The sequence below is a fragment of the Lissotriton helveticus genome, chromosome 10 (genome assembly GCF_964261635.1).
Source record: "Lissotriton helveticus chromosome 10, aLisHel1.1, whole genome shotgun sequence".
Lineage (NCBI taxonomy): Eukaryota > Metazoa > Chordata > Amphibia > Caudata > Salamandridae > Lissotriton > Lissotriton helveticus.
Window position 1 is genome coordinate 95,828,175 of NC_136071.1, and position 27,051 is coordinate 95,855,225.

A 27,051-nucleotide genomic window follows, 5' to 3' on the forward strand; every position below is an offset into this window, starting at 1 on the left:
ATGGTCTCCTGCTAAACTGAAAGTCGCCGGGAAACCCTTTTTGGGTAGCCGTTGAGCAGTACAAGTGCAAAAAAATAAAAAAATAAAAAAAAAATAAAGTCTGGCATAACTTTAAGAGCCTTCTTTTCACATGACTGAAGGACTGAAATCAGACGCTTATCCCTTCTATGAATTGTTAATCTTTGGTCATGCAGACAGCTTAAGCTCAAGAGCTGCCGCCCTTGAATCCTTCTCCCAAGGTGACACTTTAACAGGACATTGGAAAGGAAATGTTATGTAGGAAACAGTTTTTTAGCAAAAAGGTGACAAATATTTAGGATTTCCCTGTTCTTCTGCATCTTTAGCCTGCAACTCTATCCTGGGTCCCCCCCTTCCTCTTTCTTCTCCCTTGTCCTTGATATCCTGACCCCTTCTTTCCTTTTTATGGAGTTGCTTTTAATATTTTAGGTTCAAGGCGGTGTTTGAGGATTTCACAAATGGAAGTTTAATTCACTGGGCTTTTGTACACAGATAGTGGATAAACTAGACATGCATGCTACCAAATTGCTGTTAATTGCAAACAGTGCCTATGCTGAAACCTTTCATACAATTATTTTTTAAAAACACAAAGAATCTCAATATAGTGATTTAATAAGTTTGACATGCCTTTTCTTTGTAGCATTTATGGAACATAGTGTACAAATTGCTCTACTGTGTACTACAGAAAATCAGGACTCGAGCCAGACAGGTCTTGCAAGAGATTTTAGGAATAAGGTCTTATACTATAGATATGTTCAGCTCCCTAGATGGGAAAGCTACTTTGATGACTGCCAGAGATTCAACATCACTGACAATTAAGAACATGGTCTGGCTGGGCCTTTACCCTCTACTCGAATCATGTGGGATGTCAGTACTGAGAGAATGAGTTGGTAGCTCAAGATCTAAACTTATTTGATCATTCTTCCTGGGGGTCACTACTCCCTTGAACTTACTTTAGGAAGAAGATTCACTACAGGTGGTCGCACTGCTGGAGATAACGGAGGCCATTGCTGCTGCGGTGCAGGAAGAAAATCATCAGCTGCTAAGGGCTGATACGTTCAGAGGAAAACTCTTCTGATGATATACGGTCTCTCTTTCTTCTTTCTCTTTGCTCTATATCGTTCTGCATGCCGTTGAGTTTGCAGTGTTGTGTGACGGCTCAATGACAAAGCTCTGAATGGCAAATGATGCCTCTACATGGAACAGACTCTTGAATATGAACTTGTTGTCAGATGGGGAAGGATGGTACTGGTAATTTTCTGGGGGACCCTCCAGAGTGTCTGAGGGTTCCCATGTACTCCTGTGGTGGAAACTAACTCCAATGTACATTTTGTCAGGATGGGAGTCAAATAATTCTGGTTTCATTTTCAGATCATCCCATATCTTTATGTCTTTCTCTCTGTAGGACATCACTGGATATGTAAGGCAGAGAATCTAGAATATTGAGCACAAAATGTTATACTCTTGCTCAGTTTTTTTCCACCACTTATTAAAAAAAGCTGGTATAATGGGAAAAAAAGGAACATGAGAGGTTTGCTTTGTTAAAAAAAAGCAAAAGATAAGACTCTTACCTCTTAAAAGAATATAGGATTTGATGGCAGACACCTAATAAGTGAAGATGAGAAATTCCCAAAAACCCAAGTCTTCTGTGAAAAATAAGCCCAATACAGAGTTTGCTGTATTTAACGATAGCTGCTCACAAAGCAAAAACTGCCTACCTGGCAGCTGTGTATTCTGGGATAGTAGTGATTTTAGAATATTTAAAGGGGCAGTGTCAAAATTCACACTGGCACCATTCCCCGCTTTAGATTTTCTTTTTATACAGGATTTAAATGTTTTCAGACAAATACAACTTTACATGGCTCCGTTCAAAATGATTTTTGTTAAGACAAAAACAAAAAGAAAACTGTATCCACTTGAAATATGTTCCAGGATTTCAACATAAGCAGTAGGACTTTAAAATCAATCCTGTAATGGAGAGATGTTCTGCCGACTATCCAAATAGGACTCAGCAGCAGGCAGGTGTTATGTTGTATGTTTATAAACCACGGCTGCCATCCTAAAAGGGTATCCTGGTGCTACAAATGCAGTCAACAGTGAATGAATTTGTTCCAGAACAAGTCTACTTTAAGAAATTAAAAAGAGCCTTACTCAAACAGCAAAACGGAGTAGTTTCCTAAATTGAAAGTGGTTGTCAGCCCCTTTAAGGGAAGTAGGTAGAGAATTCCTAAGTATTGTAGTCAACACACCGAAGAAATGTCCATAAAGTGTGCTCTTTTGCAAAAGGGAACAACATTGAAATTAGAAGCTTAGTGAAGAAGTCTGGCGGGGCTATATCTCTGGGAATTTATTCTGGGCATAGACAGGATAGGAGTTGCTAACAACACTATGTGCAAGACAGAGGGAGGTAAATAAGATTTTTTTCTACAGGCAGCTAATGCAACTGACATTTTTAAGGAATATCGATTTTGCATAGGAGCAGACTAAAGATAGTACATATGGCTAAGTATTGCACCAGTTGAAGCATAGAAAACAGTATTTTGGATTACCAAATACAGACTAGTGCAGTAGTAAAAATGAAAGTTAATGAGTGCTTGGAAGGCCAGTTTGCGGCATTCGAGCAAGAGGAAAGAGATTTTCTTCAATATTTTTATGTTCAAATCATTTTTATTGAAATCTCACAACATGCGACCATGCGAACATCCACCATCACTGGTCTAAAAAGAATGTATAATAATAAACCACCTCCTAGTCCATTAACTATGTGCTAGAATATCACAATAATTAAAGTACTGCAGGTCTAGAAGTACCGTTTATAGTGAAAAGAAGAACGCAGTGTGACACTTCCTCCTATACTTAAAGAAAACCACAAACATACCACCTCGCTTGCAGGAGCACTCCGTACATTTCTATATGGCTAGCATCCAGCCATCGTCGACTAATTCATCACCGATCCCTTGAACAAATTGCAGTGAGATTATCTAAGAAAGTCTTTGCAGAGTCCACTTGGGAAGACATGCATTGCCTTTCTTTCAATGTCACTCGTGAATGTGCTGAGAGAGTCACTGATGCAGTCAGCCCTTTTGCATACAGCTCTTTGATGTCCACGATGGCCTTATCCCTTCACAAGTGTCTGGGAGAAGGTCGTGGAAAAGCAGGACACTGAGCCGCCAGGTGCACTTTTTTCTTTTTCTACTTACTCCATTAAATATCTCTTCCTCCACTCCACTGTACATAAGACTACCATCACTGTGCCATCAGCCATGTCAGCCTAATTGTGTCCGCATCTGTAGCTAGAAGCTCCTGCAGCATCATACATACTGTAAATAGGCTCTCCTCTGTTATACACGCAAGCATGATATATATAAAACTCAGAAGAGAGCCCTTGTGTGTTCCAGCCTTGTATCGAACAAAGTCAGGTCTTTAATCTCCAATAGAAATATTTTCGAGCTGTGCTCTAGCTTCTTAAGCCTCTGTTTTGCTCGGCTTCTGCTCAAGGCCATGTACCTTCTAGATATGCCCTTCGTTTTTATTTGCACAGAATTCTCAGCCATTATGAACTCAGACTTTTTGGCCAGATTGGATTTATATTAACAGAGACAAAACAGGAACACCGTCTTCCCAGCAGTCAGGCAGGGGCTTTTCGCCACCTCCTTCTGATCCGCACGGTTATCTCCCCTAAAAGACTTCCATTATTAGTTGAAAAATTCCTGTTCCTTTCATGCCATCACGTGCCTCGTACGTCGGATTAAAATCCCTGGGATTGATGACTGGGAACCTTCAAGCACGGGTCTGCCTCAGATGTGATATTTATTTTATTTATTTTTGCGTGTTTATAGAGCGCTTGAATAGACTCCCAAGGGAGTATCTCCGCGCTGACTGCTGAACCTGCAGGGGATCGAATACCATGGCTCCAAACTAGTTCTTGAACTGTGTGGTTAGACCTGAAACAAGAACGTCTTCAGCTTTTTCCTGAAGGCCAGATGATTTTCAAGCTGCCTAAGCTGGAGAGGGAGACCATTCCATATCCTCGGTCCCCTCACGGACAGAGCCTTACCCCCTTGCCTTACCCGCTTGATCCTAGGAATCGTGAGAAGCATTTGGTCACTGGACCGTAAAGCACGGGAAGGAACATATGGCACAAACTTATCTGCCAAGTAGGAGGGACCCAAACCATGAAGTCCTTTGTGGACCGTACAACAGATCTTAAAAACAACTCTCTGGCGGATATGACACTAAAAGTTAAGGCGTGCCCCAGAGTTGCCACGCTACTGTGCGCTCAACATATGCACTGCATGATTCCATTGGTTTCACGCCAGAGAATAAGGAAGGGTCTGCCAATGCTGGTCCTGTAGAAGAGAAATCCTCAATTTTGACACTGCAGGGTCTCGACCGCTGCCGCACTCTACGTAGGTCTAGCACACTTGTTCAATATGTCAGGCAAACAAGAGAAGGTGATCGTCTATCTCAGCATTTAAAAAAAAAAACAAGCAGCAAAGGTATGATTAACTTTGGTGGTTATGTTAAGCCATTGTCAAGGCAGATTTTTAAAAAAAAATTTTTTTACTGAGGGCACTCCGATCCAAAGGCAACTAATTCTCAGACCGGATGGTGTCTGAGGGCCCAATATTAGCACCTCAGTTTTGTTTGCAATGACCTTACAGCATTATAATTCATCTATCTGGCCACCGCTGATAAACATTATTAAATGCGGGTTTACTGTCCCAGGGCTGTCAAACCTGATAATCGGTGTATCATCCATACACATCATAACAAGTGGGCAAAGAAACAAAAAAGATAGGCCAGGGGAGCAACATAAATGTTAAACAATGTGGGCTCAAAGAAGAAACTGTTTTGCTCTCAGAAAGTGGCAATTTGAATCACTTGCGTCCTGTGAAAGAGATAAGAAGGGAGTCAATTTAAGGCCAGTTCGTAGACACCACCCTCATGAAGTCTTGACGATACATTCTTATGGAATATGGTGTCAAAAACCACAGACAGTTCCAAAAGGATTGGGGCAATGCATATCCTGGTATAGATTCCAGCGCAGCTCAAAGAACATCGCTATAAGGGCTAAGCCAAGCATGGTTTAAGTGGGAATCCAGGTTTAAGCTCAGATTGTTCTTTGAAACAGACTGGGCTTAGCAAATCAAGCTGGCCCTCAATTGTAAAGCAGAGTTAGCAAGGGTATGGGCCTTATTTAATTAACTGCTTAGATTAGGTGACTTGATGACAGCTCTAAAATTCCAACAAAAATTGTTATTTTTCCCAGAAACAGTAATTTGCTAATTCATCAGGTATCTCATGAGGGTTGGAAATTTCATAACAAATGCAACTAGGTTCAAGGGAATAGTTAACAATATTAATATTTCATTGGTTGTTTGAGGTGGATTGGACTTTCTCTGTAAGGTATTTCTATTTTGCTGGTATAACCATACTTTTATAGAGACACATAGCACATAAATAATAACTTTGAATTTGAACTATAGTCCAGTCTACGTGTACATTCAAACTTCTTCCACAATTTTTGTCAAAACTTTAGTTTACCAGAAAAGCAAGGTTTGGATGGTGTAGAGGTTAAGAAATAAATGTCTTTAAATGAGCAATCTCATAAAAAGCTTTATTTAGCCATCTATGCACTCTTTTGTTACGAGAATGGATTTTCAAAAGATCAACAAGGAAGCTATACACCGTAGCATAAAGTACTTTTACCAGAGCCTGGGGTGATTTTATACTGTGTGAGTGATGGAATCCCTGATTTAGGGATTGCTTTTTTATTATCTGCCGTACCTATGTTACTAAAAACTTGAATTAGATGAAGAGTCCAAGGGAGTGGATCACGTTCCAGATTTTCAATATGGTCTCCATGAACAAAAATCAGATCTGGAATGTGCCCCGTACCCTGAGTTGGCCAGTTACAAACTGAAGAAGACACAATACTGAACAATTGTATAAAGAGCAAGACGAGTCCGAAAGTAAACGACAGATAGCTCAAATATCAAAATCACCTGGGACCATGATGTCTATAGTGACTACTAAGTGAGGAAGTGGGAACCTCAGGTTTGAAGCCCAGAAGTTAAATAATGGGGAAAGGCTGTAAAACAAAAGGCTGTACTGTATAAAGCTTTCCAAATACCGCAATGACCCCAAGTCACATGAAAAACCACAACATTGTAAAGGAAAAGCTACACAACACATGGAGAGTCTGCCAGAGGCTAACATCGGTATACAAGTATCTTTGGCGAAAAACAGAGTTAGGCCCATAACCTAACAATCTATGCTGGAAGTCTTAAGACGTTGATGACAAAACAACATAACCACACCCACTCTCGCTACACGACTCAAACATGTGTAGAACATCAGTAAATTAACCCAGCTCCAGAAGTAAAACATGACTGACCTCTATGTCCACGGCACGGGTGGTGCGATTGCACAAAAGACAGATCATTCTGAAAAAGAGGAAGAATAGAGGTAATTGTTTATAAGGATGACCTCGCACCCAACAGCTAGAACTGCATCGGATACAGTTCTCTAGGATGTGTTGTGAATCTTAAATTAGTTTTGAAGTAGTATCCCTTTATGTAAATTCATATTGTTTCAACTACAGCCCACATGTTCAAAAATGTAATAAGACACTGAAATTGCATGGATATCTGTTGTAGAAAGATGAATTGCTTAATCACTTTAATGGAATGGGATGCTTTGAGGAACTTGTCCAAGAACAACAAACCAGCGGACTAATTTGCAAACACTTTGTACAGCCCACATGATTGCAAAGATTGCCACGTTCCAATCTAGATATTGCCCCCTTTTAATTGCTACTGCCACCTGATTTTTATATCACTACTGAACCAGAAATGATTGCGACTGAGGGTTCTACACAGACCTCACCTGGTTGTGTGCTGCCCAACAAATTGACTCTCTCTCCTGACAATACTGTTACAAACCCAAGTCAGAAGTTCCTTAACTTGTTGCATTGCACCCATGATCAGGTCAGACTGAGTCCCTAATGTGAATCATTTATTACTGGATGTTGTCATGCAGACTAGACATCACACCTCACTCACACGTAGGCTACCAATAACTTTGGTGTTACCTTTGCACCCCTACAGCGCACAATTGAGTAGCTGCACATTTTAAGACAGACTGTCCTTGCATATTCTACTATGTTGGAAAGTAACACTGCAATTCTATACATATTTCACTATGGTTTCGAACACGGAGTTGAATAAAAGTCTTATAAAGTCATAACACTGCCTAGAATTCCAAGTTCATTCACACAATGCAAATGTTGTGTGTATATTAGAGTCTCTAAACCTTTATTTCCCTCCAGGAGTAAGCCTGAACTGTTTGCCCTTCACTAACCTGTGAGAGTTTAACATCTAATGAGGAGATTCTTGGAATTCCAGTGAGCTTATTCAGTTGTACGCAAATACAACTTGCAACAGTCTAGTGTGATGTTTCTGCTGACTGCCCTGCAGACTAATATACAAGGGACTAGTATACAAGGAGGTTATGGGTGAAATATGGAAATGTACAGTTGTGCACAGCTATAAATCCCAATCAAGATGAAAGTGAGGTGGCACCTGCAAACAAAGCGAAATATAAACTTGTTCATTGACAATACATTGAGGGTCAGATACCCTTCCTTCTTTCCACTGCTGCAACTTCTCATTTATACATGAATCATTTCAATGATTTTAAAAGGACAATTTAAAACAAAAAGGTATTCCTAAACTGAAATAGACTGACAATAGCAACAGAAGACCAGATAAGGACAAAGCAGGAGGCACTATACAGCAAAAACTCAACCCAGGCCAGCTTTGTTGTCAAATACGGGCATTTTTACAGCACGCTTTTCATATTTTATGTTGCTGCAGAGAAAGTGATCTACAACTGCCCACAGGCCTGTAGAGTTCACAATTAATGGTTTTCCCCAATAACAAAACTAATGAAGCACAAAACAAAGTTACAATTTTACTTACTGGACCATCGGAGCAATGTACTCATCCAGGTAACAACTGTTGAACTTGACCAGGTTCACTAAAACACGGAGGAAATCTGCAGATAAACCAACTTCCATCCACTGGATAACAAACTCCGCTGTAGGAAAATGAAACAAAAGACAAGGCTCCTTTAGCAGAGTTTACAATGACTGTACTCTTATCAAATATAGAGCTGTTATATCCTTGACAAACATGGTAATCATAAGCAGAGGAATTCTGCCACAACACTCAGTAGTGAAGACTACCAACCAACAACTTCTATAAAGCCAGTGTTGGTCACAGCATCAGTGTTCTGATCAAAGAGAGTCTGGATATCGCACTCCAGCCTAGGGGAGAGGATGCTGCAAACTTTTAAAACAGTTCACAAATCTATTAGCAGCAATGTCATACGCTAGAAACTACTAAAGAAGTAAAGCAAGATCCACTCAAGTACTTTCTAAATCACTACCCTTATTTAAGAAGCTACCGGCTTTCCCAATTCAGGGAGCTTTGTGACACTATATGGTACAGTGCTTATAGGAGTCTCACCTATAACTCACATGAATGTTTATGCTTTAAAAATGTGTGTTTGAGCTTCAGAGTTGACAGAGTGATTTATCTGCATAATAGATTAGTTCCAAACCGGGGAAGGAGAATGTGGGGCAGAATGGTTGACCCTGATAAAACACATAACTTTGAGATCCATTCTCTTTTTTTTCCTTTAAAACATAAACAAGCATCTGCATTCAAAGCATTACTTTCTCTTACATCAGAGCACTGGATATTTCTACTGTTGAGCTTCAGTCAATTCACTGAATGAAGAGTTCTTGGTGATGTTTTATTAAAACCACAGATCCAGTTGGTGGTGTTAATTTAAGAAAGACGTATATTTTATACACTGCTAGTCCACACTACAAAAATGTAACTGTTCAGCTAGAGCGCACTCCACAAGTATCACTACTGTACAACTCAACTGTTCTCCCAAGGTGCTCCTAATCTAGAAGCATCCACCCGGCAAACTGCAGCCTGCCTAAAACGGTTACATTCTGAATGCAGAACAGTGGTTTTATCTATGCTTATTGGGCATTAAGCTCCCTATACGCGAGTCATTGTTGGCAGACTGAATGCCCTGCCTTAACAGGATCTGGCCAGCAACATGTTAAATGAAGCTCAAGACTTTATGGTTAACCCAAACAGTGATAAGTATCAGTCTTCCTAGGTAGCTTGCAAATGAATTGCATTTCTTCTGATTTTGCATGACCACGTTTACTGCCTTCAGTAGGAGTCAGGAATTTCATGGTGGACATGTTGAACTGTAAACACTCTTTGAGGGCCCCTGGCTGAGGCTATTCCAAAGCATCAAATTATCAAGAGGAAAATAGGAGAACTTTTTGAAACTTGCTACCCGAGATTTTTGCCTTTTTTTAATAAACATCTATAGTCTTTACTGTATCAAACACCGGTACCTCAAGCAACGTAGCTATTAAGTAGTCATAAGGAATTATAGGAGGTTGTACTCTACTATTTTTTCTTTGTTTCTCTTATTGTGTATATTTTATACTGTGATAGGTTTTGTGCATACTTTGTACGCATTGTAAATTTTTTCTGCATACTTGGATTGTACAAATTGTAAACTTTTTGTATGTATCCCGTTCTTAAGGCTATTTAGCTTCTAGACACCATATTTTAAAGATAATGGTCAAATATCAAATCTTATAAAACCAAACCACAGTGCAGGCTCCATCTAGACAAGATACGCACCCAGCTCCTCCTCCATGTAAGTAATGTCCTTCCCGTCAAACGTCAGAGCTTTAAAAACCTCCAGCCGCTCCTGAAGATCTTCATTCGAAGGATAGTTCTTAATGACCTTGAAGAAATGTGCCCGGAGAAAGCCCAACCTTTCACCCTGGAGAGGTGATAGGGGAGGAAGAGAGAGATAATCAACACCCACTGAATCAGGTCATACCATCTTGCACTTACACGAAGCTCATTGGAAGCAGATGTTACGTACACCATCACTGTAGAGGCTACGAAGATGAAGCGGAGCGCTTACACATTTGGCCTGAAAAGGCAGTAATATCCAGCAAAGCGAAAGAAATTTTGGATGTTTTCTAAATGTGTGGCTGTTTATGAACGCATATTGTTAGTATCCATAAGAAGCTAAGAAATCAAATAAATCACATGGAGTACTATCTGTTTTTCAAAGATGATATTACTAATTTAGACTGCCTAAGAGTGCCTTGTACAAGTTTTGTAAATTACCCAACACTGGTAATAGAGTACCTAGCAGTTATAGGAGCACCAAAAGGCACCAGATCAAAACAAGTACTGGAAAATCCAATTGATCCCAGCAATCGGAGAGATATTGGCGTTGTCTTTTAACCATGTGTTATGGAGTGGGGTAGATATATGTGGAGCGGAGGATAATTATATGGTTTAAATTGGAATTGTTAAATGGTGTGGAATTGTGTAGTGTTGAGTGGGTTTGTGTAGTTGACTTATGTGGCTAGTAATTATGTGGTACCAAGTGTACTTGAATTATGTGTAGTGGGATTGTGCCACGGAGTGTAATTATGCGCAACATACACCTATGTATCTATTATAGAAACATTCAACTGATAATAGGGAAGAGATACGCCATTAAGAAAAGACTTTACCCATATTACATGTAATACGAATATCTAAATTCGCCATTAATATCATTACAAAAAAAATCTAAATAATGTCATCAGTGATGAAACATGAACCTGTTTTTTGGATCTCAATGAGTTGATGGCAAACAATGCTGCTTCATTTCCACCCAAAGTCAGCAGCATATTCCTTTAAAATTCCTGTGACAGTCATTTACCACCGTCTAAGGTGGTAAGTTAATACTGCTCCCTCTCTATATCTGTTTAAGGCATCAGTCAGCCCCACACCGAGTCAGAGAGTCAAGTTAACAATTGCAGGGCTTACTTTATCTGATAATGCTTTATTCCTCTCTCAATGTTGCAGGAAGCTGGCTCTGTATATACTATACCAAAGTAAGGTATAGTGTGCACAGAGTCCAGTGGAACCCCAAAGGTAGGCAGAGGTAAAAGTAGATAGCACATTACTCTCTATTTGTGGTAGTGTAGGCGAGCAGTATTGCTTTATCAGAGGGTAGTGTCAAGCATTTGTGTACACACTCAGGCAAGAAACGATGCCACACACTCAAAGACGGAACTCAGACCAGTGGGTTTGTATAAAAAACATTACTTAGTTATTTTAATCTAGAACCAAGCCAGGTCTGGGGAAGTTCAGGTGAAATAATACTTTGCAAGTTTTTTACGCAGTGAACTACAGTTGAATGCAGATTCACATGCAGTTGATTGAATTACAGGTAAATTAACAGTTCACAATTACTTTTCAGTTACTTTACAGAATACTGTGAACTTTACTTCTTAGATTACTTTGTAAGTTACTTTTGCTAACCAGGGTGATGTGCCTAGATATCACACTGAGACATTTCCTAGACAAAGGGTAAGTAATTCACTCTTAGTACAGTTGCAGTTTTCCAGTGTTTCATACAAACCAACTGCACACTTAAAAGAATTTTCAAAGAAAACCAGTCAATGTAATCCTATGGAAGGAAATGAGGTTAAGGGTTTGCAGGTAAGTACTTATTTCTGGGAGTTGGTATTCTGGGGTTAGAACCAGGGTTCCTCAAGGGTCAAGGATGCACTCTCAGAACACCCTCAGCTGCACTAGGGCGGCCGGTTGCAGAGTGCTGAGGCCCAATGTTATCCAATGAGGGACAGGGGATGGTCTGGTTGGTGACTGTTCACGAGCAGGCCACAAGTTTGTGGGAGCAAAGCTCCTGGTGTTAGGCTCAGGTCAAAGAGAGATCCGGTTCAGCGCACAAAGTGCACCCACTGGGGCGGCTGGGTGCAGGGTGCTCATCTGGCATTTGGTGCCTTGTTGATTTCAATGGGGATTCTCCGGTTGCAACATACACTGCAGGCTCAGGTCGAAGATCTGTTGGAGGTTCCCACCGGTTCGACAGATAAGTTGGGATGCCTGTGGATGCTGGGACATCATAGGTTGGGCCACCCAAGGCCGTGGTACGTCGGGTGCAGGTGAGTCTTAAGGCTTCGGGATTTCTTACCAGCTCCGATCGAGGTAGGGGGAATCCTCCAGACAGGGGCTGCAGGTATCATTTGAGATTCGAGGCAGGTCAGAGATCACCAGATCTCGGGTCAGGATCACCAGGGAGACCTCGTGGTGTTGGGCCACTCAAACTCGGGCCGTGGGCGCAGACTCGTGGATTTGGACAGAGCCAGAGTGTGTGGATGAGCAAATCCGGTGCTCACGGGAGGCAAAGTCTTGGTTTGGGAAGGCAGGGCAGGTCCCCTGGGTTCTTGGGGGCTGCTGGCAGCAGGACACACCGGGATTTCGCTGGAGCAGGTTCGAGGTGGAGACAGGCCGGTAGGGCTGGGACCAAGTCTATGGGAGTCCTCCTCTTCTTAGTTCAGCACGGCTTCTTTGTCCTTCTCTTTTTCTGGTCGTTTCCTGTCTGAGGTGGCAAGGTTCAGGGCTGGCCCTAAATACTAAATTTAGGGGGGGGGTGTTACAGGTAGGTACAGGTTGAGACCAATGGGATGAAGGGTACAGGATTGAGATAAGAAGCAACAGGGAGGGAGTGCTGTGGGACGGGAAGAAGCAACTTGTACATGGGGAGGTGGAAGGAGGAGAAGAAATGAAAACGAGCAGTGAGGCGCAATGGGTTTGAAGCACAGAACAGGCGCTGCATGAAAACAGTGTCTGACATTTGATATCGTCTTTGCATGAAGCCTGGCAGTGACAGCAGCAGCTCCCATAACCTGGTGCAAGCAGTCCTAGTAAGCAAAATGTACATTTAAAAGAGCAATCACCCACGCCATATTCAAACAGCAAAGCAGGAGGGGTTGAGGACATTTGACCTCTGTCTTTGAATGCACAGCATATGTGACGAGATAAGAACAAGATTTACAGGCATGTTTACAGAGGGGTTTGGAGCAATTGAAAACATGTGCGCTCATGTTAGTTGCTCTTTAGCAAAGAAAAAAGTAGATCCTGAAGAAGATCCTAAAATGAAAGCAGTGGAGGGAAAGTGTAATTAGTCCCTGTTCTCAGGGAGGGCTAAACACAGGAAGAGGCATGACAAATGCATGCAATGGACAAATGGGGAGAAAAAAATATGACAGGGACAATGTAGCAACCAAATGGGAAGCCTATGGGCAGGCTGAAGCCCACAAAGTATACACAACGTGTCTCAAGTGCTGTCTAGCTGAGACCTAAAAAGGAAATTGAGTAGGAGGTACAAGCTCAGAATCAAAGCATTAAGATGCCTTAGAGTGCCCCCTACTAAGGTGGGCCTCCTAAAGTTAGATAGTTGGACGAGGGCGCTGAAAAAAAGTCTCCCAGACAGAGGTTTGCGGAATTAGTCATGCTCTAGAGCATAAAATGTTTTTAACCATTTAGGGCTTCATGCAAAGTATTCAATATCACAGATGTAAAGCAGAAAGGGGCGTGGCCTGTACGGGTAACATGGCGGCCGTGTAGTGAAGCTGCTCCGCCGATAATCCCCAGTTATCCGGCTAATTTCTCCGTGTCCTCTGTAGCGGCAAAACCCCAACAGAACACTGGGCAAACCCCACTCCCGACCACAACAGGGGCGACGGGATCTGCCATACCGCCCGTGGTGCGCGAAGTGGAGGCGAGTGCTGTAGCTCAGCCGGACGCGGCCCTGGGCCCACGGGGCTGATACGCTGCTGGCTGTCCTGCACAAGAACACAGGGAAGGGGGCAGACAGTCTTCTCCCCCCCCCCCCTGCAGCGTATCTAAATTGGGACCAGAGTGGCAGAACATGATGACCGGCAGCGGAGGTGGGTGACGCTGCCGCTAGGGGGGCCCTGCCTGGAGACGTGGGCAGCGTTCCGTACCTGGGCCTTCTACTACGCCCGCTGCTGGGGGAGCAGTCGGCTCTATAGAGGCTGCAGTGGGAGTGGGGTCCTGATTCGGGTGGACGACTCCCAGAGATGGTCAGTGAGGATCTGCTGATTGAACATGTGCCGAGACTGTTCAGATCGTGGCCGCAGTCTGCCCGTTTGGTCCGCATGCGAGGAGGGCTAGCTGTGCGGTGGTTGCGGCCACTCTGCGGCTCGTGAAAGGGGACACGCTGTAGTTGAACGCAGCCCTGGGGCTGAGACATTCTGGACCTGGCTACGTCCAGGAAACATAGGTTCGGGGGCCGAGGTTACCAGACTCCTCCCCCGCGGAAGATCACTACACAGACTGCAGCTACTACTTGGCTTTGGATTGACCTAAGGTGAGTGTTGCTGCCGCTGTGGGACTAATTGAAATATAACGGACACTGCACAGTCTGAGAGACGAAAACAGAGACCTCTGGAGACTGCTGCTTTGGTACGCTGCTGGTGTAGGGACACTGGGGGTAGGGCCCATAAGCAGCGTGAAGTCACCTAAAAGGAGAATGCGGCCAATATCCAGATTCCATTAAAGGAAGATTTGGAAGGTTGGCACAGGCAGCTGGGAAGAGGGCCAGGCATCAGTACAATCTACCTAACTGAACTTTGAGAGGCTGCGAACAGAGACTATCCCCGGACTTGTGAGAAATACAAAAATAAGTCTACATATAATAGGTGAAACACAAAGCCCCTATGCCCTGGGATGACATGGATAGATGGAAGACGTAGTTGTGATCAGAGGCAAGAGGGGGAAATACCCAGATGCAGGTGAGGAATAAAAATAGAGGAACCAGGGAGACAATTTAATAACCACAGCATTGGTGGGAGATCAGGGTCGCTACCCGGTAACACAGAACCAGTGGCAGCACACGCCAATTCTCAACACACCAAGAACGGCGCCGGGAACTGCAGCAGCAGAGGGGGTCACTATTGAGGAGTTTTGTGACAGCTGGAATATACCAGAAAACCCCTGCTGCACAGATGAGCCGCACTAGAGGAACTGGATCAATGGCCTCTTCGCAACACAAGGTGTCGGTGGAAATGGATCCGATACATTTGCAGGCGCAACAGGATCCCCCGCAAGGTCGGTTGGACACTATCATGGCTGCGTTAGAAAGCTCCAGAGAGCCAGTGGAATCTGAAATAGATAAAGTTGCACTAGATCTCAATCTGCTAGATGCAGACCATCATAAACTAACGGACAGGGTCACCACCATCGAGCAGGATGTCAGGGAGCTGAAACCAGCCACTGAGTTGCTAGATGAACAGCAGAATGCACACAAAGCCATGATCAGACAACTAGAGGAGCGGGTGGAGGACGTAGAACGCTGCTCCAGAAGAAATAATATCAGACTGATTGGGCTTCCGAAGGGGCGGAAGGTCAAGATGCAGGGACTTCTCTGGAGCCCTGGCTCAAAGACTTGATAACCCCCTAAGTGTTCTCCCCTTTCTTCACCATCGTACATGCGCACCGCATTCCGGGCTGTATAACGGCACCTGGCAGTGAGGCCCGGCCCCTCATATTTAAGTTGTTACACTTCAAAGACCGGGATACGATCCTACTGGAAACCAGGAAGATGCCAGAGATTGAATATGAAAATGGAAAGGTCCTTTTTTTCCCCCGGGCTATACCCTGAAAGTTCAATTTCAAAGGGTATCTTTCTTTCATGTTAAACAAAAACTCAGACAACTTGACATTTCATACTCATTGTTTTATCCTGCCAAGCTTTGAGTGCTTTCTGATTGGAAATCAAGGGTTTTTGATACAGCCGAAGACACATGGGACTGGTTGGAAGAAACGGGCCAGTTCACGCGGCCCAGGCCATCGGGTGCCCCAGGAGGCAAGAATAAGGAGAAAAACACCATGATGGATCGTCACAGAGGACATGGACGACGACACCGGGCTACGTCAGTGATGCCCAACTTGGAACTGATCAGACAGGAACAACAGGATGCAGTCCGCGTGGCATAGAAACTTGCAGAGGCCGCTGAGATCTACAGCAAAGGAGGGACCCAGGCTCACTCATTGGAAGATGAGGACACGCTGGCGCCGGGCTTATCAGATGTTGTGTCTTTGTGGATGCCAGAAGTAACACCTCAGACTGCGGATGGTATTCTATAATGATTGTGACTATGGCAAGGACACCTTGAACAATGGGAGGCGGAACTGTATCCTAGAGACATCTGGTATTCTCATGTACTTCAATGTCTAGTGTACAATAGAAATAATGTGATTATTATGGGCATATTGAATCTTATAGGTGGTGGGGGGCACTCTTGCAGGATTGTATGGTTAGATGCTTGGACTGGAGCTAATTGGGTATATCCAGGTGACTGGCTTGGAATGGCTTCACGCTCCCTTACACCTTTTCCTTTTTAAGGTAACCAGTTCAATTGTACTGGAGAGTAGTCTCCATGTCAGAGTTTGGGTGGTACCTCTAATTAGAAGGGGACAGCTCTAAAGATGTTTTATAGTATTTGGTTAGTTTTGTTGTATCTTCCTTTAGTTATGATATTGGATTTTCACAAGGGAAGGCTGTGGGATTCTGCAATGATCAGTCAGAGTACATAAGTGACTGTACACATGGGCCAGGTTGTCTCGAACATTTACACTAGACATGGTAATGGCTATTCACAGTATTCTCACTTGGAATGTGCGTGGTCTCCGTACACCATCCCGCAGATATGCAGTCCACCCCTACATTAAACGACATAATATATGCACTGTCCTATTGCAGGAAACACTTGAATAAAGTTGAAGTGACCCGACTGCAAAGAAAATGGAGGGGGAGGGTATATGCCACTGATTACTCCTTGTTGGCCCGTGGGGTCCTTGTGTGGATCCGCCCGGGTACACCATTTGCGGTGGAGGAAACCCTGGTTGAGAAAGAAGGCAGATACGTCTTTTTGAAGGGTCGGTTGGATGGGCGATATGTGCTGCTAGGTAATGTGTATGCCCCTAATGCAGATCAAAGACCATTCGTTAACTCACTCTCCTTGGAACTGTCGAAGTGGTGTGATATCCTCTGGATAATAGGTGGTGATTTTAATGGTGTCTTAAAGATTAATTTGGACAGATCCTTCCCCCCTATACGATGTGCAGCCGCTTCCGCTAATTCGGTGGTGCTGGGAACATGGGTACAGGGGCGGGACTTGATGGATATTTGGAGAGACCGGAATCCGGGCGGGAGAATATATTCATATTACTCAGCCCCTCACACTTTACATGTGTGCCTAGACAGGTTTTTATGCTCAGTCCCTTTACTTCCCTATGTGACGGGGTCAGATTACTGGGGTCGTACACACTCTGATCATAACCCACACTTCGTCACAATAGCATGGGAGGGCGGAACGCCAGCTATCCTCACATGACGTCTACAACCAGCGATGTTAGAAGATCCCTATTTTCGGGAATCCATTGGGAAAGCCATTCATGATTATTTCACTATTAATGCAGGGTCCGCCTCGTCCAAAATGATTGAGTGGGACGCCATGAATCTACTATATGGAGCGAGTGCCTGAGAATAGGAGGCTGCCTTAAGAAACAGGTAGAGTCAGAACAATTGGCGCTCGAAAAAACTATTGACACTAGAATCCCAGATATTGACTGGCGTGCTCGACTCCACTCGACTCTTGGAAGCACGTAAGAAATATACAGAGCTTCTTGAGCGTCAGAGGTGTCTCAATTTTGAGGCCCACTTGGCATCGGTGCATGCTAAAGCTGACAGGTCTGGACCATTACTGGCTTGGCTGGTTAAACAAGATAATGTTAGGGGACCCATCTCTGTGCTCAGATCGCCGGATGGCCACATTAAATACACACAACAAAAAATTCACAGTGTCCTGACCACACATTTTACAAGTCTATACACATCGGCCTTGGCCGTCTCCTGAAGCGGAAATATGCTCTTTTTTAAATGGGCTCCAGTTTCCCACCCTTATGGCTCAGCAACGCAGAGAGCTGGAGATGCCGATCTCACTGGAGGAGGTAAGGGGTACAATGCGTGCCCTGTCTACTGGGAAAGTTCCTGGGCCTGATGGGTTTTCCCAGGAGTTTTATAAAGCATTTGCCGATTTGTTAAGTCCTCACTTTTTGAAAGTATACACTGAAGCTTTAGACGGCTCTCCTCTCCCGTCCTCTTTGACGGAAGCGACACTGATTACGCTCCCGAAACCAGACAGAGACCCCATGCAGACAGGAACCTATCGGCCACTGGCATTGCTGAATGGGGATTATAAGATTTTAGCTGGCGTTCTTGCAGGCCGACTGGCACTCTTCAACCCACATTTGGTTAATCAAGATCAAAATGGCTTTGTTCCGGCTCGTAACACCACCTTAAACATTCGTATGCTCTTTAGGGTGATGCATAGTGTGACAGCGACTTGGCCGGTTGCGGGCTGCATGGTCCTTGATCTGGAGAAGGCTTTTGATACAGTGGACTGGGTTTATATATCTGAAGAACTAGAGCACTATGGATTTGGGCCATATTTCCTTAGCCTCATTAAATTGCTGGAGCCCCCACAGTACGTGTGCGTCTTGGAGCCTTGTTTTAAAGACCTATACCGATACGGAGAGGGACTAGACAGGGATGCCCCCTCTCCCCATTGATATGGTCTCTGGTTATAGCTATGGCATTACGTAGAACAGCCTCGATCTCAGGATTGGGAGTGAATTGGGGAAAGTCTTGCTTGTACCTCTTCAATCCCGGTGTGAAGGATCCCCGTTTGAATATAGATGGGGCACTGGTGACGTGGCAGCCGGTTGTATTTCGTTACTTGGGAATCCAGATTTAACATAGCGATCGGGACCTCCTGGATGGAAACCTAACCAGGACGATCGCAGCTCTGCGCTCCCAGATAGATTTCTGAAAGACACTCAACCTTTCAGTTGCAGGTAGGGAGGCATGGATTAAAATGGTGATGTTCCCAGATTGCTGTATTATTTTGCTTTTCTCCCGTAATATATTCCAGTGTCGTTCGTTCCGCCACTGGGGGGCATGATGAGGGACCTTATATGAACAATACGCGCTGGAGAATGGCTTGGACTAAATTGCACTTACCATGTGCATGGGGAGGATTAGCCTTATCCAATTTAGAACATTACTATCTGGCGTCCCAGATACGATGGATTGGGAAATGGGTACCAGAATTACATCTTTTAGAAACAGATGAAGATAACCCTATGTAGACTTTGGAGAAACTCCATTTTAATTTTCACCCATGCACTAAAGCACATGCCTCTCTCCCCCTGCTGGTGCTCGTGGCCCAGAAATGTTTCTGCAGGGCTTTACGCCTCACAAAGCACGGTATTCCTTATGTGCCTGTGCTTCCTTTGCTGGGGGTGCCGAGAGAGGGGGCAGGGTTCGAATGGTGGACCTGTGGGACTGGCAGAATGCAGATATATGCACATTGGAAGACCTTTATATAGGTGGCGCATTGCAGCCTTTTCTTTCCTTGATCGATGAAGAGGGTATTCCACCTGGGCAGTTTGAGCGCTGCTTGGATGGTATCAGTGGGGCGTTAATGGGGTAGTATGTCACAAGAGTTCCCGACACATCTACTGATACAGTACATCCATGTAATATGTACAGGGAGCCACCTTACGAAATGGTTTGTGGAAGCAATTCGTGAGCATACTATGGTGGAATTGGCGCCGCTGCGTGGCAAATGGGAAGCAGACATGGTGCGTCCATACACACCCAAAGAATGGGATACAGTACTAGAGAGCCCAAGAAACATCCCTAGATATGCAAGATTCAAATACATTCAATTATATATATTTCACAGGGCGTACTTAACTACAGACAAGCTTAATAGATATTTTAATAGAACTGATGTTTGCTGCCCACGATGCAAACTGGTAAATGCAGAGCTTCTACATATCCTTTGGTCTTGTCCCAGACTGCGTGATTACTTGCGGACGTGATTCGATTGTTGCATACGAGCACAGATACGGCTCGTACTCTGGGAGTATTTCCTAGAGATAAGATGAATTAAGCAACATCCCGCTTTCTAGATTTGGGGCTGGTGGTGGACAATTGACTTTTCACGAGACAGTGGAAAGCTGTAGACCTGCCACCACTTAAAGCTTGGACACAATCAATGCTAAACTGGGCCAAAGCCGAAGCTGTTGCTCTGTTAAAAGAAGATACACTTGGACTGCGCAAGTATCCTATATCGGCCGCATGAGGTGCGATTTTGACGATACTCCAGGTGATGGTAGCTCGAGGACCCTGCACACATTCCTGAAGTTATGTAAACTTGCAAGATGCCAGTATTGTATAGTACCTGGTTTCTGGTATGCTAAGGAATATTTGACAAATAATCTATTGATAACTGCCTCACTGTGTTCCAGTCCCGAACTTCCACATCTACATTGAGATCTATTATGTTGACAACCATATGGTAGCTTTGAAACGTATACCGTATTACCGTGCAGCTCAAGACTTCCTCCCTTTGTATCTCTTGTTTTGATTATTCTACTTTTCTGTTTATCGATTTATTCTTTAGCATTTGCTGGTTGCTCACAAAAAGTTTGATCAATAGCCCAGATGAAACGACCAGGTCAAATATGGTTATTGAATGGTATGTAAATGGGTAGTAATGGTATATAGTACAAGAACTAAAATACTATTACCTCGTCCTTAAATGTAAAACGACTAGATTGTAGTAACTGTACACTGGTTCCAAACAAGTAACAGATGATTGCTGTATGTATATTGCAAATGTGAATCCTAATAGACAGATCAAACTAAAAAAATCAGATGTAGAAGTGCGTAGAAGCCTTCATGAGTATCCAATGCTTGAACTGATTTATCTGTCTATGCACTGCAGTCACTGAGTTGTGCACAAGCAGAAATGTAAACTCTGCATTGAGGACACCTGCTACATTGTGCTACTACAATACAACTATCACGGTCTTTAGGCAAAGTTTTTCAAACATGCCAACAAGCTACAACAAAATAGGTCAGTGACGAGCTCATGTTCAGAAATAAAAGATCTCCAAGCTGTCCACCTCCATATTCTTGACTGTAACGAGATGGACAGTGCCCATAAAGGTGCTCTGGCTCAATTCATATATACAAAGGTCATTTGCCTGTGTGTATCAATAGAATGGTTTGGAAAAAACATTCCTAACTTTAACAAAACCCAAGCAGCAGGAAGGAACAGCCTGATAGCTAAAAGATCAACAAGCCGTGTTGCTGTTTAAGGGAAACAAAGCCCAAACACCTTAATACTAAAAAGGCACTAGACACTCAGAGCAAAGAAATGAGAGATCATGAAAATCTAGGCAGGTCGAAGCAGAACCTATGATAGGCTGTACATGGGACACAGATCGGGTGAAAATAGGAGGAGAATACATAACATTTTGTAACACTTTGTAGGACCATCTCCTCAGAAAAAAGGAGGCTGAATGTAAGGATATCTAGACATCCCTCTGGGTCACCGAGCAACGGGATGTACATGAAGCACATGGTAACAATACATGGCTCAGCTGCCTCTTCAATATCACACACATCTCTGGTGGCTAAAAACATTTGCTTCTAGTGATGTCTGATGGTTGGAGGGAAGAGAGCTGGTGTGTCCAGTCCAAATCGAAAAATGCAGGTGTCAATTTTACAGAAAATGAGTTGGATTGATATCTTTGCTGCCCATCTCAGCCAATGGCAACTGGATGGAAAAAGCCTAGAGCATGATAACCTTCAAGCCTCTACAGAAGGTGTGATGCATACTAGAAGGCAGAGTTGGGAACAGTGAACAGCTATGGAGGCCACTGTTCTCAGTATTCTCAAGCTTGTACTTACAAAAGAACCAGACTCTCACATGAAGAAGGAGAATGTGTGCTTAGAAGCTACTTTCACAGTGTGCGCCACATAAGATGAAGTGTCAAATTCTGCATGTATGCTTATTTTGTCGTCGAGGAAGCATGGATGTGTTTCAAAAGTGGTAAAGTGAGCTCTAAAAACCAAACTCAAAGGGTAGAAAGTGTCTGCCAAGGATCACTGTAAAGTGACGCAAAAAACCCCAAACTCCAGCCATATGATCCACTCCGGGGTGTCAAAACACCAACTCCTTCAAAGAAAGGCAGAATACTCTGGGCGCTTCCTTAGGTTTGACCTTTTGCTGTAGTTGCAGCTTTTTCAAATTGGATTTTCATGAATATGAATCGCACCATTTGGAAATCAGAGCTTTAATTCTAGTCCCAAACGGTGGTTTACAAACGTGGTGCGTACCTATTCTGAAGCTAAGCTTTACAATTTATGTTGAAGTTAAGTAATCTGCAACTGTGTATAGTCAGAATTTTCACCTAGCCATAAAATTTGCCATTTAAATTTAAAAAACTAAAACAAATTTCAGGGCATCGTAGCATTCCTACTGAGTAATCAGCATGCGGGCACCGTGGTTTCTAGCAACCCGCAGCTACACTCAGCAGTACGTCTCCACCACTGCAACAATAATTAATACTCAAAGTAACTGCTTACCTGGCCCTGAATGATTGCCTTCAGGAGGTGCAGCACTGCATGTCTGGCCTCTGCTGGGTGCTCTGGCAGCAAAAGATCAGAGATCGCTTGCCAGATTGACTCCACGGCATGCTGCAAAGAGGTCCCAAAAAAAAAAAACACAAAGCAAGACAACACCATGAGTAGCCACAACCATCAAGCAGAAAAGCCTTTTTAAATTGATTGACCCCTCAAACAGGCACTCCCAAGGGTAAGTTCTTTTTAATCCAGGACTGTAAAAAAATAAATTTCACAGCATCATAAGAACACTTAAAAAGTAAGAATTTTCTGGTTTTAACATCCATTGCTACTTGGAGAGAGATTTCAAACGCATAATCAGATTTTGAAAGGCCTACGATCACAACGTCATGTGAACGAGCTCAATGCAGACAGCATGAATCAGCGCATTACCTTTCTTCGGTATGCATCAGTTCATTCACTCAATTATCGATACACCAGAAATGTTGCAGAAGAACAAGAAAATCTACATGTGCTGGAAGGGGCCATACACATTTACTTTATATGAAAACCTCTGCATGAGAGTCAACAGGGCTGCCTGTAGTTCTGTGAACCTTTGGTCTATGATACAGATGCTTCTGAATTTTCAGAGAGGACTTCAACATTAATTTCTGGTATTTTCATATACTACCAGATCCACTGTAGGGGGCGTGAACATACCAACTCTTCGAATTTTATTAATTTCCAAAGCAAGGGAATAATGAGAGGTAGTATTCAGTCAAACACAAGCAACACAAGAAAGCTTACATAGAGGATTTTACGCCTAATACAGCACAGGCTGAGAAACGATTTGAAGCAACATATTCCTTACCGGAGCAGTCCCAAACACATGGTTTTGGGCATTGAACAGTACCATAGCCAGTGTCATCCAGTCATTTTATTTTTTTCCAATAATTTGTCATTTTTTCCAATTTTAATAGTTAAGAGAACATTTGGTAGCTCCCACAGTTACCCCTCCTCGCAATTCTTCGACACGTTCAAATATAACACAGGGACATGTTACTCTGTTACTTTCTTTTCCATGCCAAGACCGGTTGGGTGGAACGTCCCCTTTAAGATTTACACCCGCACAGACGTGATGTTAAATACTCCCCTTCACAGTCACAAGCTTACAACAAGCATATCTGATGAATGTATTGCTTCATCTCAGGTGAGTTTGTTTGGCTAATCCCACATTGCACAAAATAAAAAAAGCTGTATCTATTGACTTGTTCTTCTAATAACTTTGATGTTCCCTTGCAGCAATTGTGTGAATGATATTCTTTTTTTTATTTTGCATCTTGAAATAATAATAACCTGCAAACTAAATCATAAAAGCTTGTTTTATATCTTTTTTAAAGTAAACAGTGTAACCTGAACTCCCATGAGAGGCAAGAGCCAAAAAAAACAGAAGAAATATTGTTATTAAATCATAACAAAAGATAAAGTTTGCTGTGCTCCAAAAAAGGTATTCTTAAAGTACTAAACAGGCCCACATTTGGTCTTAGAATCTAGGACAATGTTAATTATTTTGAACGTAATCAGTGCAACTTATGTTATACAACTGTTTTATCAAAAATATTTTTGAACATGCATGGATCCAATAAATTCAAATAGCAAACCTCTTCAAATTTTTTTGTTTTTGCCAGTTCACAGACGTAGTTTATTGTTCGGATTCGGTTATGCAACACAGAGTCCATACTCAGCTCCTGTATGAAAACAAAACATATTTTTTGAGGTTCCGCACAGGGTTTGTTTGAGGCATGACCTCAAAGGAACAAACTTCGCCGTTCCCAAACCCCAACACCAACAAACAATGATGCAAATCAGTTCAGTAGATTGAACATTAAACGGCATTTTCCTTTCTATCATTGACACACACTAAAAAATAAGTACACGCACTAAAAAATAAGTAACCTAAATCTCACTGTGAATAAAGCGGAAAAGAAAATCACAACATTTCTGAAAAATAAAGCCACCTACACCATCATCGAGAAGACTTGAAACAAAGTTACCTGGTAAGAAGGGAACCCAAAAAGTAAAGAAATTATCTTCCTTCAGCTACCCAGCAGCAGCTATAGCAGGACAGTCAATAGAAGTTCACATGACTGACCATACCACCTACCACAGAGCGTTAGAAAGATACAAATGATACAATCTCACTCGTTCAAGAATGGCTCAAATGCATTGACAGAGCGCACTGATCTGCCTTCTGTGTACGGTTGCAGTTTCTAGGATTCAAACAAAATAATGTGCTTTCTTCAATAAAAGCTGTCTTTTAGCCCCTGTAAAGCTTATGCCAAGATATTAGAAGGTGGGTCACCTGGTGTGGGGAGAAAAAAAGTGTCAGCATAAGAAGTGAGAGAGACTGCCGCAGGCAACATGAGCAGGAACATAGAACAGAAATGTTTCTTTCTATATTGTGGCCACAACTGCATGCATTTCATGCAAGATGTGTCATGTTGAAACCGTCTGGTATTTACCCCCTACAAAGCTTCCCCTATTCTTTATTGCATGCTCTTTTTATTTGGTTCGTCCCCGCCTGCCGCACCCTGGCCATCAATTTCATGGCAATGTTCCATCATATGCATGCAGCATGCCCCTGGAGAGGATGGCAAGATCTTCTATGCTAGGATTAGGATAGACAACCGTCAGACAGCGAGGCACACTGGAGCACTTCATGCCCAGCTTGACAGTCGCCACATTTATTTATTTGTTTAATTTGTATATTGGTATTTCAGAAGAAAACAATAACAGTGTAAAGCTCACAGGGATAAAACGCAGATGTGGTGGGAGGGGGGGGGGGCGGTTTGGGAGTCCGCTGCATGCTTTACACAACAAATCAAATTCTCTTGTATTGGCGATAAGGGCGAGGAAACGCCTTGAAAGCTGGGACATTACAATTGAACATTACTTCAGAGAGCAAAGATCTTACGGCACGCAGACCCAACTGTGAAGACAGTGAGGTCAATCAATCGTCTGTACAGGGCCCTTTGCTGGGCAGAAGAGTAGTCTCTGCAGCCTGTGAGGTCACTGCAGTGGACAAAGTTAAATTTGCTTCTCTCTGACACAGATTAAGCGTCAAAGTCCCCAGATGTCTTTCAGGCGGGATCAGATCAGCAGAAGTTGCCAGTAGTTGGACAGCTGCTCCTGGCAGTATGCAGCCTCCCATAGCCAGTCTGTCTTAGGGGTTCGCCTTCTGCCCCAGGGAATGGTCACTCGCCTTTTAGCCAAAGGCACTAGTAGTGCAGTGAGGCGTCGACTTCCGAGAGGGACATCTTTTAGGTAGCCCAGGAGGGATACAAGTGGGGTCCGTATCGATCAACGGTCAGTTCTCTGTATACATTAGTCCAGTAGCCAGTTACATTTGAGCAGTCCCAATCAAGGTGGAGGAACGTAGCCACTGGGGAAGCACACCACAAGCAGCGTGCGTCCTCAATCAGGCCCATGCGGTGCAACTGCACAGGTGTGTGATGTGATATAGTCTATGTAGGAGCTTAAAATGGATAAGTCGAAGTCTGTCATTGGGCGACATGGCAGCAGATTGACAACAGCAATAAGTCAATTGCATCTCGGAGATGGAGAAGCTGTGTCGAGTCCCCAGACTGCACAGGCTGAATAGATGCACACCAGCGCCATCTCCAGCATTATAGTGTATAAGTGGGTGACCAACTTGCAGGGAGAGGGTTTGGTAACAGGTGGTCCAAAGAATGCAGCGCGGGGGGGTGGCGCAGGGAATGTATCATGTAGGGTTCAGCATGTGGCGCAGAGATGGTGGTAAAGAAGATTGCTTCAGTGCCTGGAGGGGATCAATAACTGACCGTCTGGGTAGAGCTCTCCAAAAGTGAGCTTTGTCAATGGGCCCACTGTCTAGTCCCCTCATCAATCAGCGGGGGAAGCATGGGGTTTCTAGTAAGTGGTATAGTAGGAGCATAAAGGCAGGAAAGCAGGGAGTGCCGACACAAGCCATCCCATGCCCACCAAACACAGGCAACCGTGTCGATCTCCGCAAGGCCTTCCCAAGTGCTGGCTTATTAATATTAAAAAGGAAGGTTTTGACCTGGCAAAAGTGTTTATTTTGCCATGTTGTACTGGTAGTTTTAAGTCTGCCAGACTAGGCTGCAGTGGTAGCCCTAGAGTCATGTTTTCACCCATGTCACTGTAGCGGTGGCACACTGAAGTGCTGAAATCCACTATTAACAGTTAACTTACAGGCCAGAGTACCTCTTGTACCATATACTAGGGAACGTGAACAAAACCAATACATTATTTGCTAATTGTACACATATTGTGTGGGTCGGAGCACATGCCTACGGGGGGACTGGACAGCAAGGCCCAGTCAACTTTAGAAAAGTCAGCAGCATCAGTCCAAAAACTGAAGGTGACCATACAAACAGAGGTCCTTTCCTGCAAATTAGGTTCCAGAGAATTAATAAAGGGAAAGCAGTAAGTTTCTTCAAACCAAAAGTGATAACCTGTGTCACAAGGATAGGCATTACAAGAGAGACTGGCAGGCAAAAGACCTGTTTCCAACTGCACTTACCATAGCTAGCGTATTGATTATGG

At 43.5% G+C, this 27,051-nt stretch overlaps 1 protein-coding gene across 1 annotated transcript in view; it reads right to left on the reverse strand.

Moving 5' to 3' along the window:
* Window positions 1-27,051, reverse strand: part of TSC2 (TSC complex subunit 2) — a 279,890-nt gene that overhangs the window by 185,551 nt on the left and 67,288 nt on the right. The window contains 5 exon segments of the mRNA XM_078664852.1: window positions 6,419-6,467; window positions 8,004-8,121; window positions 9,765-9,909; window positions 22,471-22,581; window positions 24,108-24,194. Of these exon segments, the coding sequence (XP_078520978.1) occupies window positions 6,419-6,467; window positions 8,004-8,121; window positions 9,765-9,909; window positions 22,471-22,581; window positions 24,108-24,194 (510 nt within the window).